Genomic DNA, 16519 nt, shown 5'->3' on the forward strand with positions numbered 1-16519 from the left:
TTTTTTTTTTTAGCACAAGTATGTATTATTATTATACTAATAAAACTAAGAACTGAAAGAAATACAGGATTAAGCATCCATTATGTGCCAGGCACTATGCCAAGAGCTTTACTTATGGTAATTCACTTAATCCTCATAATTCTGGAGTTAGTATCCATTATTGTAACATTTTACAAATTCTGGAGTTAGTATCTGTTATTGTAACATTCTGACCTCTGATCAGCAGGAAGTAACTACTATGGATCACAAAGAGTTGATATAATTCTACTCAAAAGCAAAGAAAAAAGAGTGTACTGCAAAAAAAAAAAAAAAAGAAAAAAAAACCTTGGAAGATCCAGCTTAAGGATCAATGAAATAACTCCTCGGCTTCAGGAAATGCAGAACGCCAATGAGGGGCATTTTACCAATGATATTAAAATAAGATTTATGCCCTCCTGTTACCCCCTCACACTATCTTTGAAACCGAAATGCTATTAAGCAGTGATTCACTTGATGAGCTCCTCTGTTAATATATAATTACCCTTGACATCATTGGGGTGGGTAAGAATTGGGAATGAAATCAGTCAACCAATCACTGGGGGGGCAATAATTCTCTCTCTCTCTAACATCTAATCATAATAAATGCAGAACACAAGTAATGGGGGGGAACAGGTCTGAGTAAAGTTTTCTAGGCAGCCAGAAAAGAATCTGAGAGTTTGGCAGGAGAGGAACAAGGAGGAAAATAAAAATCAATTCTGCAATTTCTGCAGAGCCCAGCTCACTGCTCATCTACTTCCATCTCGAACCATATTCTTATGTATAAAAACCAAACTGAGGGGCGCCTGGGTGGCTCAGTCGGTTAAGCGGCCGACTTCGGCTCAGGTCATGATCTCGCAGTCCGTGAGTTCGAGCCCCGCGTCAGGCTCTGGGCTGACAGCTCAGAGCCTGGAGCCTGTTTCAGATTCTGTGTCTCCCTGTCTCTGACCCTCCCCCGTTCATGCTCTGTCTCTCTCTGTCTCAAAAATAAACGTTAAAAAAAATGTTTAAAAATAAAAAAAAAGTACAAACCAAACTGAATTCCTATGCATTTCCTATGCCAAAGGAGGTGTCATAGTGGGACATAAACAGTGGCAGAATAACACATGAGTGAACCTCACGCAGTGAGTGATCATGGAGGGGCAGAAATTAAGAAGGGTTTGTTAACAGTCTAGGACTACCATAATGAAATACCTACTTTGAAAAAAGTCCCCCAAAATACAGCTCCTTGGTGTCTTTTGGGCAGTGTCTTCCTATAATACAGTGCTGAGTTTTTTGTAAAGGAGCAAATTCCACCATTCTTTCCCCATTTGTTTTCAGGTCCTCCTCATCCCTTTTTAGTTACCTCCTCTCTCAACTGCCCAGCAAATTCATTTATTACTAAGCCCCTTCAGTCAGTAATCAAATAAACTCAACCATGCAACAAATATTTACCAAGTATTTTCTATAAACACAGCACTATGTATTAGTGATTTGGGATATTAACCCTCTTGGGATTATAGACCAGGGATAGGTTTTTAGTGGTGGGATTTCAGACACCCCTTCAGAGACATCTATTAGAACCAAAGCTTCACTGGTTTTCTTCACATCATACCATATAAGCAATCACCTATAATACCTACCTGAAAGGTTAGTCCTCTCGAACACTGATAGAAGTAGGTTTGGACAAATAGGAAGAGTTAAGAATGGGGGAACTAGCAATTTTTGGTTTGTTTGTTTGTTTTTTGGCAAACACTTAGCTATCACTTGATAGCAGGCAGATCACTTGAAAATATAATGCCTTCTTTGAGTTTTAATGGCCCCCAATTTCCTACTGGAGTTTCAAGTGACAGTCTGATACAAGTGGTGTGGTTTTAGGTAAATCGCTTGACTAGGCTAAGACTGAGTTTCACCCATACAATGGGGACATCATACAGAGGGAAACAGAGAGGATCAAAACATTGATGTAATGGAGAAGAAGGTGTGATCCTTGCATTTTGCTATGGAAAGCAAAGAGAACTGTCCATAAAATCAGGCCTGTCTCTGTGTAGGGGCCCAGGGTAGGCTGCCCCAAGATGGGCCACTTTGGCACAAAGATTATTTTGAGTTAAAAGTAATCAAAACTTGGCAGATTCAGGAAAAGCTTTCTTCCTCCCTCTCAACTGCCTAAATTACAATGGGAGGAAGAGCTTGTACCTGGAAGAGAGCTATTAAAAGAGACTCCCCTTTACCTAGAGTTTAGCTGCGTAACAGGGCAACCTTTGTTTTTCCAAGTATCTCCTTTCCCTTCTTGCTAGTGGTCTTTCTCCCTTTTGTGTCCACAGGCCCCTCCCCTCTCCTTAGCTCAGATAAGCTTCATGCTCCCTCACTGTCCTTGGAATCTCATGTCTGTGTGGATTCCCCACTACGCACACCTACTAAATTTGATTTTCTCCTGTTAACCTGTCTTATGTCAATTTGATTCTAAGTCCAGCTGGAAGGACTACAGGGCAGAGGAAGGTCTTCTTCCCCAACATCTGTCTTACTCTCCTCTGTACCCCAGCACCTAGCAGACTAGTGGGCACATAGTTGATACTTGTTAAGTATTTTTTGAACTGAATTGAATTTGTTGATATTAATCTAGGCCACCTTGAATGGGACAGCATTCTGCTATATGCAATAAGGTTCTGTGTACATCATGTTATATGTGAAAATACTTTAGAGAATGTTATGGGACTAAACAAATGTAAGCTCTTGTTAAAATGTTCTTTTACAAAATTCCCACATTTTCTCAGCTTCCACACTTACCATGGTACATCACAGGAATAGTGCCAGTGAAATTCAGCAGGTCTTTCTGGGAACTATCTTTGAACACTGGAAGAAAAATAAAAGCCCCAAAATGTACACTCAAAAGTAGAAAAAACTGTATGAAAGTTTACGCACACACAGACCCACATACAGAAGCACACCTAATTTTTAAGGTTCATCATCTTGGCATCTGTAACTATGTTGACAAGGGGAAATTACCACACACTGTTTTCTTAGAAAGCCAAGAGGATAGCTGAAAGCACAGAGAGCTTTGATACAGAAACTCCAGATTCTAGACCTACTTTCCCCACTTAGACACATGCAGCTTTACTGTTGAAGCTGTTACTTGAATCCCTTTGACCTTCAGTTTCATCATCTATAAAATAAAGAAAGCAAGACTACATCATAAAGTGGTCATAAGGATCAAATGTGATAATGTGAAAACATACTTAAGAACTTTAGGACCATAGGGGTGCCTGGGTGGCTTGGCTGGTTGAGCATATGACTTTGGCTTAGGTCATCATCTCGAGGTTCGTGACTTCAAGCCCCACATCAGGCTCGCTGCTTATCAGCACAGAGCCTGCTTCAGATCCTCTACCTCCCTCTCGCTGCCCCTCCCCACTTAAGAGTGCGCTCTCGGGGCGCCTGGGTGGCTCGGTCGGTTAAGCGTCCGACTTCGGCTCAGGTCATGATCTCACGGTCCGTGAGTTTGAGCCCCGCGTCGGGCTCTGTGCTGACAGCTCGGAGCCTGGAGCCTGCTTCCGATTCTGTGTCTCCCTCTCTCTCTGACCCTCCCCCATTCATGCTCTGTCTCTCTCTGTCTCAAAAATAAATAAACGTTAAAAAAAAAAATTAAAAAAAAAATAAATAAAAAAAAAAAGAGTGCGCTCTCTCCTCTCTCTCAAAAATAAATATATAAAAAAAAGTTTAGGACTATAAAACTCAGGGACATCATCAAATAACTGTCACATATTGTTGCATCCACACGACTCCTGAAACAGAATGCTACGGGCACCAGTGACAGTCACAACAAAGTTTATTACAATGAGAGGCAAGGCCGACCGATCAGGACCAACACTCTTGATAAGAGTGCGGCCTCGACCAGCCGGGGTACAGAGTTTATAACCGATCACATCGTTTTATCATCACCTGGGAACAGAACAAAGAAACAGTTTCCAGATGAGTTAGAAACAGTTGCCAGATGAGTTAGAAACAGCTGCCTAATGAGGTGTTTATTTTAGACTTTCTGCCTCTAAGTTGCAACCAGTGGATCTCCTTGACCCTGCCTCTGATGCTCTTTTCTTTGAACTTTTGTTTCCTTAATTGGTGAAGCCTAATTTACAAGAGTATGAGGTTAGTTTACAAGAGCAAAGCAAGGCTGTTATCTCTTAACCTTCAGTGTCAACACAAAGCTGTTATTTTTCAAGCTAAGCGTTAGCCCTACACTACAATTTAACCTTTACAATATAAAAGTTATAATCATTTTCAGATACCAGACTCCCAACTTTACAATTTTAAGATTTTATAATTTTATAATCTTTAGATGCAATTAAGAAAAAAAAAAGTGAGCTTTATTTTTTTTAAGCTCATTTATTTTGAGAGAGAGAGAGAGAGAGAGAGAGAGAGAGAGAGAGAGAGAGAGAGCGCGCGCGCGCGAGAGCGCACAAGCAGGCCAGGACAGAGGGAGAGGGAGAAAGAGAATCCCAAGCAGGGTCTGTGCTGATAGCTCTGTGCTAATGGTGAGATCATGACCTGAGTCGAAATCAAGAGTCTGTCACTCAACCAACTGAGCCACCCAGGTGCCTCTGTAACTTTCAATTTAGTTTCACTTTTCTTATTGATTTATGGCTTAAATAAGTAAGATATTTTTTAAAGGAGTGCACTAGCTAGGATGATCACCAGGTATTGTATGTAAGTCCTGAATCACTAAATTGTACACCTGAAACTAATATTACATTGTATGTTAACTAACAGGAATTTAAATAAAAACTTAAAAAGAAAAAAAATATCTTATTGGTTTTGTTAATGTTAAAAGTGTATATGTCTGTAGAAATCTATTAAGTTACCGAAACATGAACTAAAGTGTAAGACTCGCCCATAATTCCTTTATGGAAAGACAACCATTTAGCATATTCTTCCGAAGGCCTTTTTAAAAATTCATAAACTTTTGGGACGCCTGGGTGGCTCAGTCAGTTGAACGTCCAACATCGGCTCAAGTCATGATCTCATGGTTTGTGGGTTCAAGCCCCGTGTCAGGCTCTGTGCTGACAGCTCAGAGCCTGGAGCCTGCTTCAGATTCTGGGTCTCCCTCTCTCTCTGCCCCTCCCCCGCTAGTGCTGTCTCTCTCTCTCTCTCTCTCTCTCTCTCTCTCAAAAATAAGTAAACATTAAAAAAAGTTCATAAAATTTTTTTTTACATATGAAATTGTATCACACAGTCTGTTCTGTGAACTTTTTACTTATTTAATTCATTCATTTTTATTCTCTTTGATTCCTATTGTAAATAACACAATTATTATACTTTAAGTTTTATTTAGAAATTGTTCTTTTAATTTTGTCTTAACTCACAGCTTGGGTTGTAAAAAAATATGTAAGATAATGTAGATAAAACATTTGGAAACATATCTGGCATTCAATAAAAAGTAGCTGTCATATCCCCGATCCCACTCATTTATGCAGCACCAAATAATGAGGTGCTCATCAAGAGAGGCCAGTCACAGATGGGCTAGAATTTAATAATTTCTTCCACATGTGAAATTAACTAGCTAGCCCTAAGAAATACTTCAATAACTCCTCAAAATTTCTAATATATAAATCTGAATTAGATACATTTCTAACTAATTCTAATATAAAACATTCCCATGGAATATAAATAAGTTTTTGAAAACCATGTGTTTTGACTAATTTGTGGGTCCTAAAATCAATTTTGTGAGTCTCAATTAGCATTTGTCTTTGAATGAAATGGAATGGAATAGAAAATGCCAGAGTGTACACAGTATTTCAGTTATGTGTCTATGGAGTCAGGATATAAAATGCATTAAAAAAATTTTTTTTTAAATGTTTATTTATTTTTGAGAGAGACAGAGTGTAAGCGGGGGAGGGGCAGAGAAAGTGGGAGACAGAATCCAAAGCAGGTTCCAGGCTCTGAGCTGTCAGCACAGAGCCTGACATGGGGCTTGAACCCATGAAGCATAAGACCATGACCTGAGCTGAAGTTGGTCACTCAACCGACTGAGCCATCCAGGGGCCCCTAAAATGCATTTTCAAGTGTGGTTTGTGGTCAGAAATTTTAAAAGACAGTGAAGTAAAATCTTTCTTAGGTAACTATAAGTGAACAAGATAACTAAAACTTTTGTTATTAATAATTCAGACTCTGGGGCGCCTGGGTGGCGCAGTCGGTTAAGCGTCCGACTTCAGCCAGGTCACGATCTCGCGGTCCGTGAGTTCGAGCCCCGCGTCAGGCTCTGGGCTGATGGCTCGGAGCCTGGAGCCTGTTTCCGATTCTGTGTCTCCCTCTCTCTCTGCCCCTCCCCCGTTCATGCTCTGTCTCTCTCTGTCCCAAAAATAAATAAAAAATGTTGGAAAAAAAAAAAAATAATTCAGACTCAACCATTTATGTGGTAGGCAGAACAATGGCCTCCAAAGATGTCCAATATCCTAATCCTTGGTACCTGTGAATATGTTATCTTACTTGGCAAAGAGACATTTTACATGCAGTTAAGGACCCTGTGATGGGGAAATTATTCTGTATTATTGGAGTAAGCCTAATCTAATCACACTGGGCCTTAAAATCAGAGATATGACTACAGAAGAATGGTCAGAGACATGCAACATTGCTAGCTTTGAAGATGGAGGAAAGAGATCACAAGCTAAAGAATATGGCTAACCTTTAGAAACTAAAAAAGGCAAGGCGGGGTGCCTGGGTGTCTCAGTCACTGGAGCATGTGACTCTTGATCTCAAGGTGGTGAGTTCGAGCCCTACCTTGTGTGTAGAGATTACTAGAAGAAATACATAAACTAAATAATAATAATAATAATAATAATAATAATAATAAAGGCAAAGAATTACATTCTCTGCCAGAGCCTCCAGAAAGGAATTAAGACCTGCCAACACTTTGCTTTTGGCCTAAATGTCTAACCTAAAGAGACACGTATTGGACTTCTAGCCTACAGAACTCTAAGATAGTAAACTTGCGCTTTTTTAGCTACTAATAAATTTGCGCTGATTGGTTGTTTATTTATTCATACTCAAGTATAATTAACACACAATGTTATATTAGTTTCAGATGTACAATATAATGATTCAACAATTCTACACATTTCTCAGTTCTCACCAAGGTAAGTGTACTCTGAATCCCTTTTCTCTCTTTCACTCATCCACCCTCCCACCTACCTACCCTCTGGCAACCACCAGTTTGTTTTCTGTATTTAAGCCTGTACATTTTTGCTAATTTGTTATGGCTGCAACAGAAAACGAATACAATGTAAGTTGTATTAACTTAAATTTCCTCAGAAACCACAGGTCACAAAGTATAGTTGAAAATCAGGGGATAAAAGAGAGAAATGAGAAATTACAATTTTGTAGCTAAGTATAATTCACAATTTACTAAAGTTAATAGTAGAGGTTATGACTCTTACCATAGGTGTCCATGGAATATCTGAAATGTGGGAAAAACCTATTTACATTCTTTAGTTCTTCCACAGTTAGATCTCTGAACTTGTACTGAAAAGAGAAAGATGAGAACCGAGTAAGAATCAAGCTACAAGCTGCAGAACGATTACAATTAACACTGAACAGAACACCATGTGCTAGGCCCCCGGCTCTGAGTTTTATGAACATGGATAGTATGTGATTTACTCTTTTTAATAATGACCCCATGAAGTAGGTAGCAGGGCTTATGACGGCTCTACTTTACAGAAGATGAAAATGAAAGCTAGAGAATCAAACTAACTTGCTGAGTTAGACAGTTAAAGAGTGAAGCCAGAGCTCAAACTCTGGACTTGGGCCTTTTATCACTAAATCAAACTAAATTTCCAAATACCTCCTGAAAGCTTAAGAAAGAGGGCAGGAGCACCACCCCTGTCACCACTATTCAAGATCCAAGTCTCCTTCTTGAATACCTCATTCAAGGAATGAGACACCCTGAATTCCCCTCCTAACCCTCCTGGCACTGCATCCTGGGTTTCAAAGGGAGAACAGACATCACTCAAGGGTTTGCAGTCAAGTTGAGTGAACTGCCTCTTTATTCATCCAGATGTACTCCCAGAAATACTACCTTGGCAAAGTCACTTAACTTCTTTGAACTTATTTCTTCATTTGCAAAGAGAGCCACCTCCTAGACTTGTGCTGAGGATTACATGAAGGAAAGAAAAAGTATGTGAAGAATCTATTATCAATCTCAAAATGAAATTTGAGGAGACAGTTACATTTGCAATAGTATCAAAAAGAAAAAAACTACTTAGAAATAATTTGAACAAGATGTAAAACTTAGTGTAGAAACTACAAAACATTGTTGAAAGAAATTAACGTAACTCTAAGTAAAAGAAAGCCATTCCTTGTTAATAGATCAGAAGACTTGCTATTGTTAAGATGGTAATATTCCCCAATGGATTCAATAATCAACAATCCTTATCAGCATCCCAACTGGCTTTTTGTTTGCAAAAATTTACAAATCAATCTTAAAATTCAAAAAATTAAAAACAGAATTACCCTAGCAAAGGAAACAATCAGCAAAACTAAAAGGCAACCGAGGGAATGAGAGAAGATATTTGCAAATGACATATCAGATAAAGGGTTAGTATCCAAAATCTATAAAGAACTTATCAAACTCAACACCCAAAAAACAAATAATCCAGTGAAGAAATGGGCTAAAGACATGAATAGACACTTTTCCAAGGAAGACATCCAGATGGCCAACCGACACATGAAAAACGCTCTACATCACTCATCATCAGGGAAATACGAATCAAAACCACAATGAGATACCACCTCACTCCTGTCAGAATGGCTAACATGAACAACTCAGGCAACAACAGTTGTTGGCGAGGACGCGGAGAAAGAGGATTGCTTCTGCATTGTTGGTAGGAATGCAAACTGGCGCAACCACTCCGGAAAACAGTATGGAGGTTCCTCAAAAAACTAAAAATAGAACTACCCTGCGACCCAGCAATTGCACTACTAGGCATTTATCCAAGAGATACAGGTATGCTGTTTCGAAGGGACACATGCACCCCCATGTTTACAGCAGCACTATCGACAATAGCCAAAGTATAGAAAGTGTCCAAATGTCCATCGATGGATGAATGGATAAAGATGTGGTACAGATATACAATGGAGTATTACTCGGCAATCAAAAAGAATGAAATCTTGCCATTTGCAACTACGTGGATGGAACTGGAGGGTATTATGCTAAGTGAAATTAGTCAGAGAAAGACAAAAATCATATGGCTTCACTCATCTGAGGACTTTAAGAGACAAAACAGATGAACATAAGGGAAGGGAAACAAAAATAATATAAAAACAGGGAGGGGGACAAAGCATAAGAGACTCATAAATATGGAGAACAAACAGCGGCTTAGTGGAGGGGTTGTGGGATGGGGGGGATGGGCTAAATGGGTAAGGGGCACTAAGGAATCTACTCCTGAAATCATTGTTGCACTATATGCTAACTAATTTGGATGTAAATTTAAAAAAATTAAAAATAAAATTAAAAAAAAAAAGAATTATCCTACAACCCAGCAATTGCACTACTAGGTATTTATCCAAAGGATACCAAAATGCTGATTTGAAGCGGCACATGCAACCCGATGATTATAGCAGCACTATCAACAACAGCCAAATTATGAAAGAGGCCAAATGTCCATTGACTGATGAATGGATAAAGATGTAGTATATATATGCAATGGAATACTATTCAGCGATCAGAAAAAATGAAATCTTGCCATTTGTAACAACGTGGACAGAACTAGAGTGTATTATGCTAAGCAAAATAAGTCAGAGAAAGACCAGTATCATATAATTTCACTCATATGTGGAATTTAAGAAACAAAAGAGATGAACACAGGGGAAGGGAAGGAAAAATAAGACAAAAACAGAGAGAGAGGCAAACCATAAGAGACTCTTAAAGACAGAGAACAAACTGAGGGTTGCTGGAGGGGTGGTGGGTAGGGAGTGGGCTAAATGGGTGATGGGCATTAGGAGGGCACTTGTTGGGATGAGCACTGGGTGTCATAAGTGATGAGTCACTGGGTTCTACTCTGGAAACCAATACTACACTGTATGCTAACTAATTTGAATTTAAATAAATAAATTTTTTTTTAATTTTTTCTTTTTAATTTTTTTTTAACGTTTATTTATTTTTGAGACAGAGCATGAACGGGGGAGGGGCAGAGAGAGAGGGAGACACAGAATCGGAAGCAGGCTCCAGGCTCTGAGCCATCAGCCCAGAGCCCGACGCGGGGCTCGAACTCACAGACCATGAGATCGTGACCTGAGCTGAAGTCGGACGCTTAACTGACTGAGCCACCCAGGCGCCCCTTAAATAAATAAATTTTTAAAAATTCAGATGGGAATGCAAGAGACCTAGCACAGCCCAAAACAACCCTGTAAAAGAACAGAAGAGTTGGAGAATGCATACTATAAGTAAAAGACAGGCTATAATAAAAACACAGAAAACAGTAAGTATGGGAGAGGATGTGAAGAAGTCAGAACCCCTGTAGACATAAGCTACTGCTGGTGGGAAAGTGGTACAGCCGTTTTGGAAAAGTTTGGCAGTCCTTCAAAAGATTTAAGCATAGAGCTACCGTACGACCAGCAATTCCACTAAGGTACAGAACCAAGAAAAGTGGAAACATATGTCCACACAAAAACATGTGCACTATTGTTCAAAGAAGCATTACTTCTAATAGCCAACAAGTGAAAACATGCTAAATCTCCATCAACTGATGAATGGATAAATAAAATGTAATATATCCATAAAATGGAATATTCAGCCATAAAAAGAATAAAAGAATTGATACATACTACAACATGGATGAACCTTGAAAACGTTATGCTAAGTGAAAGAAAGCAGACACAAAAGGCCACATATTATATGATTTGTATATGGAATATCCAGAACAGGCAAATCCATGAAGCAGAAAGTAGATTAGTGGGAGCCTCTCTGAGCCTTAAGTTTTTCATTTGCAAAAGATATATAGCTCCACTGCCTACCAACTGCAACAGGTATGTATGAGGACCTTATGATTAACATATGTAAAAGTAAGACATTAAACAAAAATGTATACAATAGTAAGTACAGACAGGAAGTGATGAATCCACATAAAGTATATCTAAGTTAGAGAAAGGCCTCCAGCAACAGCTGTCTACAATTTGCATTAGAGTCTAGAAGAGTATAGAAAACGAGAGGGAAGGGGGAGGATCATTTTTTTTCTTTTTTTTTTTTAATTTTTTTTTTTTAACATTTATTTATTTTTGAGACAGAAAGAGACAGAGCATGAACGGGGGAGGGTCAGAGAGAGGGAGACACAGAATCTGAAACAGGCTCCAGGCTCTGAGCTGTCAGCACAGAGCCCGACGTGGGGCTCGAACCCACGGACCGTGAGATCATGACCTGAGCCGAAGTCGGCCGCTCAACCGACTGAGCCACCCAGGCGCCCCGGGAGGATCATTTTAAGATGGGAAGGAATTTGGCAGAAGAGAAAGCCCATCGTTATTAACAACTTGAGGGCAGGAATCACCTTTTACTCATCTTTGTACCTCCCCACAGCACTTAGCACAGGGTATGCCTCTGATAAATACAGGCTGGATGGATGGGAGTTAGCAAAGAGGTAGATTTATACGAGAATGATCCACAGGACTGGGCATCAAAACTAAGAAGTGAGGGGCGCCTGGGTAGCTCTGTAGGTTAACCGCTGACTTCGGCTCAGGTCATGATCTCGCGGTTCGTGGGCTCAAACCCCGTGTCAGGCTCTGTGCTGACATCTCAGAGCCTGGAGCCTGCTTCGGATTCTGTGTCTCCCTCTCTCTCCGCTCCTTCCCCACCTGTGCTGTCTCTCAAAAATAAATAAACATTTAAAAAAATTTAAAAAAAAAAACCTAAGAAGTGATCAGTATTTTTTTTTAATTTTTTAATGTTTATTTATTTATTTTGAGAGACAGAGACAGAGCATGAGCAGGGGAGGAGCAGAGAGAGACACACAGAATCCGAAACAGGCTCCAGGCTCCGAGCTGTCAGCACAGAGCCCGGCATGGGGCTCAAACTCACAAACCGTGAGATCATGACCTGAGCGGAAGCCGGACACTCAGCTGACTGAGCCACCCAGGCGCCCCAGAAGTGATCAGTATTAATTACAGCAGGGTGAAATGAGTTCCAGATTCAGGGTCCCTGACTCAGCATAAACAAAAGTGAATGAAATCATCCCACCAATGTACAGAAGGCTGCACTGCTGTCAGCTGAAATATTCATTATGAATGAAAACAATTTTGTTTTGTTTCCTACTTAAAATTATAAGCTGTTTTCTAGATCTTTAATGTCCCATGAGAATGTAATTATTAATGGCTGTGTAGGATATATACCATAATTGATTTAATTGCAAAACTGTTATAAAAGTTTGTCAAAAGAGGGCAAAAACACTCTTCCTTAAGGACTGAATACCCAAATGTCACTAGTATAGTCAAATATGTGATTTGCCTTAAAAAATGTTTTTTTTAATGTTTATTTTTGAGAGAGAGAGAGAGAGAGAGGAACAGAGAAAGAGACACAGAATCTAAAGCAGGCTCCAGGCTCTGAGCTGTCAGCACAGAGCCCGCCTGACACGGGGCTCAAACTCACAAACCGGGGGTTCGTGACCTGAGCTGAAGTTGGACACTTAACCGACTGAGCCACCCAGTCGTCCCTGATTTGCCTTTTTGACACCTAAAAAGACAGACCTATTTTGTTTGTCCTAAAAAAATTTTTTCACATCATTTTCACTATATATGAAACAGAATATCTTATTATAATATTAAGGCACACATTCCATTACTGTTCCTATTAACACCTAAGAGAAGTCTGCCTAACATTCTCTAAGGAAATGTGCCTCAGACAATCCCATGTGCTTAAAGGGTGGAGGCATGCCACTAAGGAGGAAAATTGGCCTGTGAGATTCGAAAGCTAAAATAATTATACTGTCATAAAAGTCAGTAACACTGAAAAAATTGAGAAGTTACGAAAATTTTAGCTTTATCTACTATACTACAGTATCTTTATTTCGTACGCTTATATTTATGAAAAGTACGTAAGAGTATTCTTATATGACCTATGTTCAAATGTAGGACACATTGAGGAATACTTCGTGGCATCATGTCATTAAAAAAATGTTAACAGGAGGCGCCTGGGTGGCTCAGTTGGTTAAGCCTCCAACTCTATTTCAGCTCAGGTCATGATCTCATGCTTCACGGGTTTGAGCCCCACGTCTGGCTCTGCATTGACAGTGTGGAGCCTGCTTGCGATTCTCTTTCTCCCTTTCTCTCTGCTCTTCCTGTTAGCTCTCTCTCCCAAAATTAAAAAAACATTAAAAAAAATTGTTAACAGGAAGGTATCTTACAGATCAAGTCCAACTTACTGTTCTACGAGTGAGCAGAGCAGATCTAGGTTAAGTTACCTGTCCAAGGTAACCCAACGAGGGATGTGGGAAATAGGAATTAGGGAACCAGATAATCTTTCTAAACTTAATACCTAAAACAAATTAAAGGAAAAAAAAAAGAAAAAAAAAACAAATTAAAGGATCACATGTGTGTATGTGTATATATATATACGTATATATATACACATACACACATACACAAACATATACACTAATTTTGAAGACTGAACAGCATGCCCCAACTCACTCACATGTGATTTAGAATAGTAACATCTAACAAAACTTTCTGCTATGACGGAAAAGATCTATGTGTGATAGGTCTAATATAGTAGCCACCAGCCACATGTGGCTAACTGACAAAATGTGGCTGGTGTGACTGAGAAACTCAATTTTTAATTTTAGCTAGTTTTGACAAATAGCCACTTGTGGCTCCTGGATACCATACTGGACAGCACAGACCTCTCCAACACCATTACATCTGTCGGAGTACTCCTCTCAACCACTCAACTGCCTCCCCTGAATTGTATATTCACTTTCCTCTGCTTTTGTCCTCTGGTTTTATCATGCATGTGCGTGCATCCCTAAACAACACATTATTTAGTATTCATATTTATTGTTAAGTTTTTAATTTTAATTTTGTTGGCTTTATCAAAACATAATTTTGCATATACCCTCCAATTTTTTTTCACTCAACATCATGTCTCTAAGATTCATTTGTATTGTTGCCATGTTGTAGCTCAGTCATTTTCATTGCCACGTAGTAGTGTTTTCCATTGTGTGGATATACAACAAATTATCCTTCCTTCTGTTAATGTACGTTTGGGTTGTTTCTGTAGTTATGAATAATTATGCAGGTATCTGTTGCTTCATACACTATGAATTCTCTATGGTAGCCACCTAGAGGTAGAGGGGATATAAAACCCACATAATCAAATTAACAAGCCCAACTATTCTTCAAAATGGTTAAATAACCATTTAACCACCAGCAGTGTGGCTGAGGCAAGTGCATCCTCCAAATCATCTAAATTATCTTAATTTATGCTAATCTAATGAGGGAAAAATTATGAAGTTCTTTTTCTACTCTCAACTTTAACAGTTCTTCCCACTGAACGATAAATACATCATGCTCCCCTCCTTAAAAAACTTGATAGATAGGGCGCCTGGGTGGCGCAGTCGGTTAAGCGTCCGACTTCAGCCAGGTCACGATCTCGCGGTCCGTGAGTTCGAGCCCCGCGTCGGGCTCTGGGCTGATGGCTCGGAGCCTGGAGCCTGTTTCCGATTCTGTGTCTCCCTCTCTCTCTGCCCCTCCCCCGTTCATGCTCTGTCTCTGTCTGTCCCAAAAATAAATAAAAAACATTAAAAAAAAATTAAAAAAAAAAAACTTGATAGAGTGGTTCTCTGAAGAAGAGACACAAAGGGTGTAATCTAAGCATGATGATACTTCTCTTCCTACAAGATGATACATCTGCACCTGTCACAGTAGATAAAATCATTCAAGTCAATTAAATAAACATTTCTACTCATGAGGCTTCACAACCCCGCACAGATGTACAAACTGCCCCAACTAAGTCAAATCCAACAAAATGGCATACATGTATGGTTTCTGCACGGGGAAGTTTTAAGGAAGCATTAAGAATCACTTAACCAGAAAGCTGGATACGAGAAAGAAAGAAATCTTGCCATTTGCAGCAATGTGGATGGAACTGAAGGGGTATTATGCTAAGTGAAATAAGTCAGAGAAAGATACCATGTGTGGATACTCATGGTATCCAAACCCAAATGTGGATCTTGAGAAACTTAACAGAAGACTGTGGGTGAAGGCAAGGGGGAAAAATAGTTACAGAGAGGGAGGGAGGCAAACCATAAGAGACCCTTGAATACAGAGAACAAACTAAGCGTTTATGGAGGGGCGGGGGAGAGGGGAAAGTGGGTGGGTGATGGGCATTGAGGAGGAGGAGGGCATTTGTTGGGAAGAGCACAGGGTGTTGTATGGAAGCCAATTTGACAACAAATTATATTAAAAAAAGAAAGAAAGAAAGAAAGAAAGAAAGAAAGAAAGAAAGAAAGCAAGCAAGCTGGTGAAAAGGGGGTTGCCTCAGAATATACATTGGTGGGAAGCCAAAGAAACTGGACCAAGAGCCTGGACTAACCTGGAAACTGGAGCTAGTCATGCCCTAGAAACGTAGGTTAGACTTCTGGGTCAGGCCTCCCGCTCAACCCTTCAAACATTAAGAGGATCTCTTCTGGGCCTTCAAGCCCTGTCTCCATTCCTATATCTACTCAAGTCTTTCATTCAATGCACAGTTATTTAGAAGCCCCTGCTCCGCCAGGCACAGTGCTAGGGAAGGGCAACAGCACCCTCTCTGCCGTCAGAGTTCACCGCATGAGTAAATAAATAATTGTAAATAAGTAATTATTCCACAATGTGATAATCCATACTTCTGAAGGCAAGCGGAGCGAAGGGCGTGATTCCATCTTGCAGGGAGTGACATCTGAGCTGAGTCTCAGAAGGGAAGATTGCAAAGCAAAAAAAAAAAAGGGGGGGGGCAGGCCATTTCAACATAGAGAAAGGCGTGGTTAAAGGCACTGGCGAGCGCTGGGAGCTAAGTCGCCGAAACGCTGGTGGCGTGAGAACTCACACCGCGTGGAGGGCAGGGGTTTCGGAGTCGTGGGCGGAGCCACAGCCCCGACCCGAGGGATGCAGGGCTCCCGAGGGAGAAGCCCGCGGCCTCCCAGGGACCACTCCCCAGAGCCGGCTTCTGGCCAGCCCGCCTCCGCTCCAATCGCCGCGACTAGTCTGGGAACCCCCACGAGGAGATAGCTCAGCCCCGACACCCCGGACCCTCAGACCCGGTCCGGCGGGCTGCCTGCACCTTGCCCAGGAGCCGCCTGAGACTCTCGCAGTCGAACTCCATCTCCATCCACGTCCCGGACCCAGGTTGCGCGACCCAGCCCGTGGACCTCCTTCCGTGCCGGTTCCCGGACGGAGGCCGCCGAGGTCCAAGCCTCCCAGAGCTGTCCAAGGCCACGCCCCTTCCCAGGCTCGAAAGTCCGCCCGCGTCCAACGCCCAGGCTCAGCGGCCGCTCCGCCCGGGAGTCGAACCAGCGCCCCA

At 40.8% G+C, this 16519-nt stretch overlaps 1 protein-coding gene across 7 annotated transcripts in view; it reads right to left on the reverse strand.

Annotated features, from left to right (window-relative positions):
• The window catches only part of UEVLD (UEV and lactate/malate dehyrogenase domains), a 55584-nt gene extending 39179 nt beyond the window's left edge, over positions 1 to 16405 (reverse strand). For 4 of the 7 annotated variants that reach the window (XR_009249818.1, XM_058688427.1, XM_058688422.1 and 1 more), the window contains exons 1-3: positions 16280 to 16405; positions 7419 to 7503; positions 2782 to 2847 (exon numbers count right to left, since the gene is read on the reverse strand). Coding sequence is in view for 6 of the 7 variants with exons in the window: in XM_058688427.1 (XP_058544410.1) it covers positions 2782 to 2847; positions 7419 to 7503; positions 16280 to 16327 (199 nt within the window). In the remaining variant the exon portion in view is untranslated. Of the gene's footprint in view, positions 1 to 2781; positions 2848 to 3083; positions 3158 to 7418; positions 7504 to 15556; positions 15801 to 15845 lie in introns of those variants that run through there. The other 3 variants (XM_058688423.1, XM_058688424.1, XM_058688425.1) reach the window with 3 other exon arrangements.
• Between the last annotated feature and the right edge of the window lie 114 nt (positions 16406 to 16519).

This window comes from Neofelis nebulosa, chromosome 10 (genome assembly GCF_028018385.1).
Source record: "Neofelis nebulosa isolate mNeoNeb1 chromosome 10, mNeoNeb1.pri, whole genome shotgun sequence".
Classification (NCBI taxonomy): Eukaryota; Metazoa; Chordata; class Mammalia; order Carnivora; family Felidae; genus Neofelis; species Neofelis nebulosa.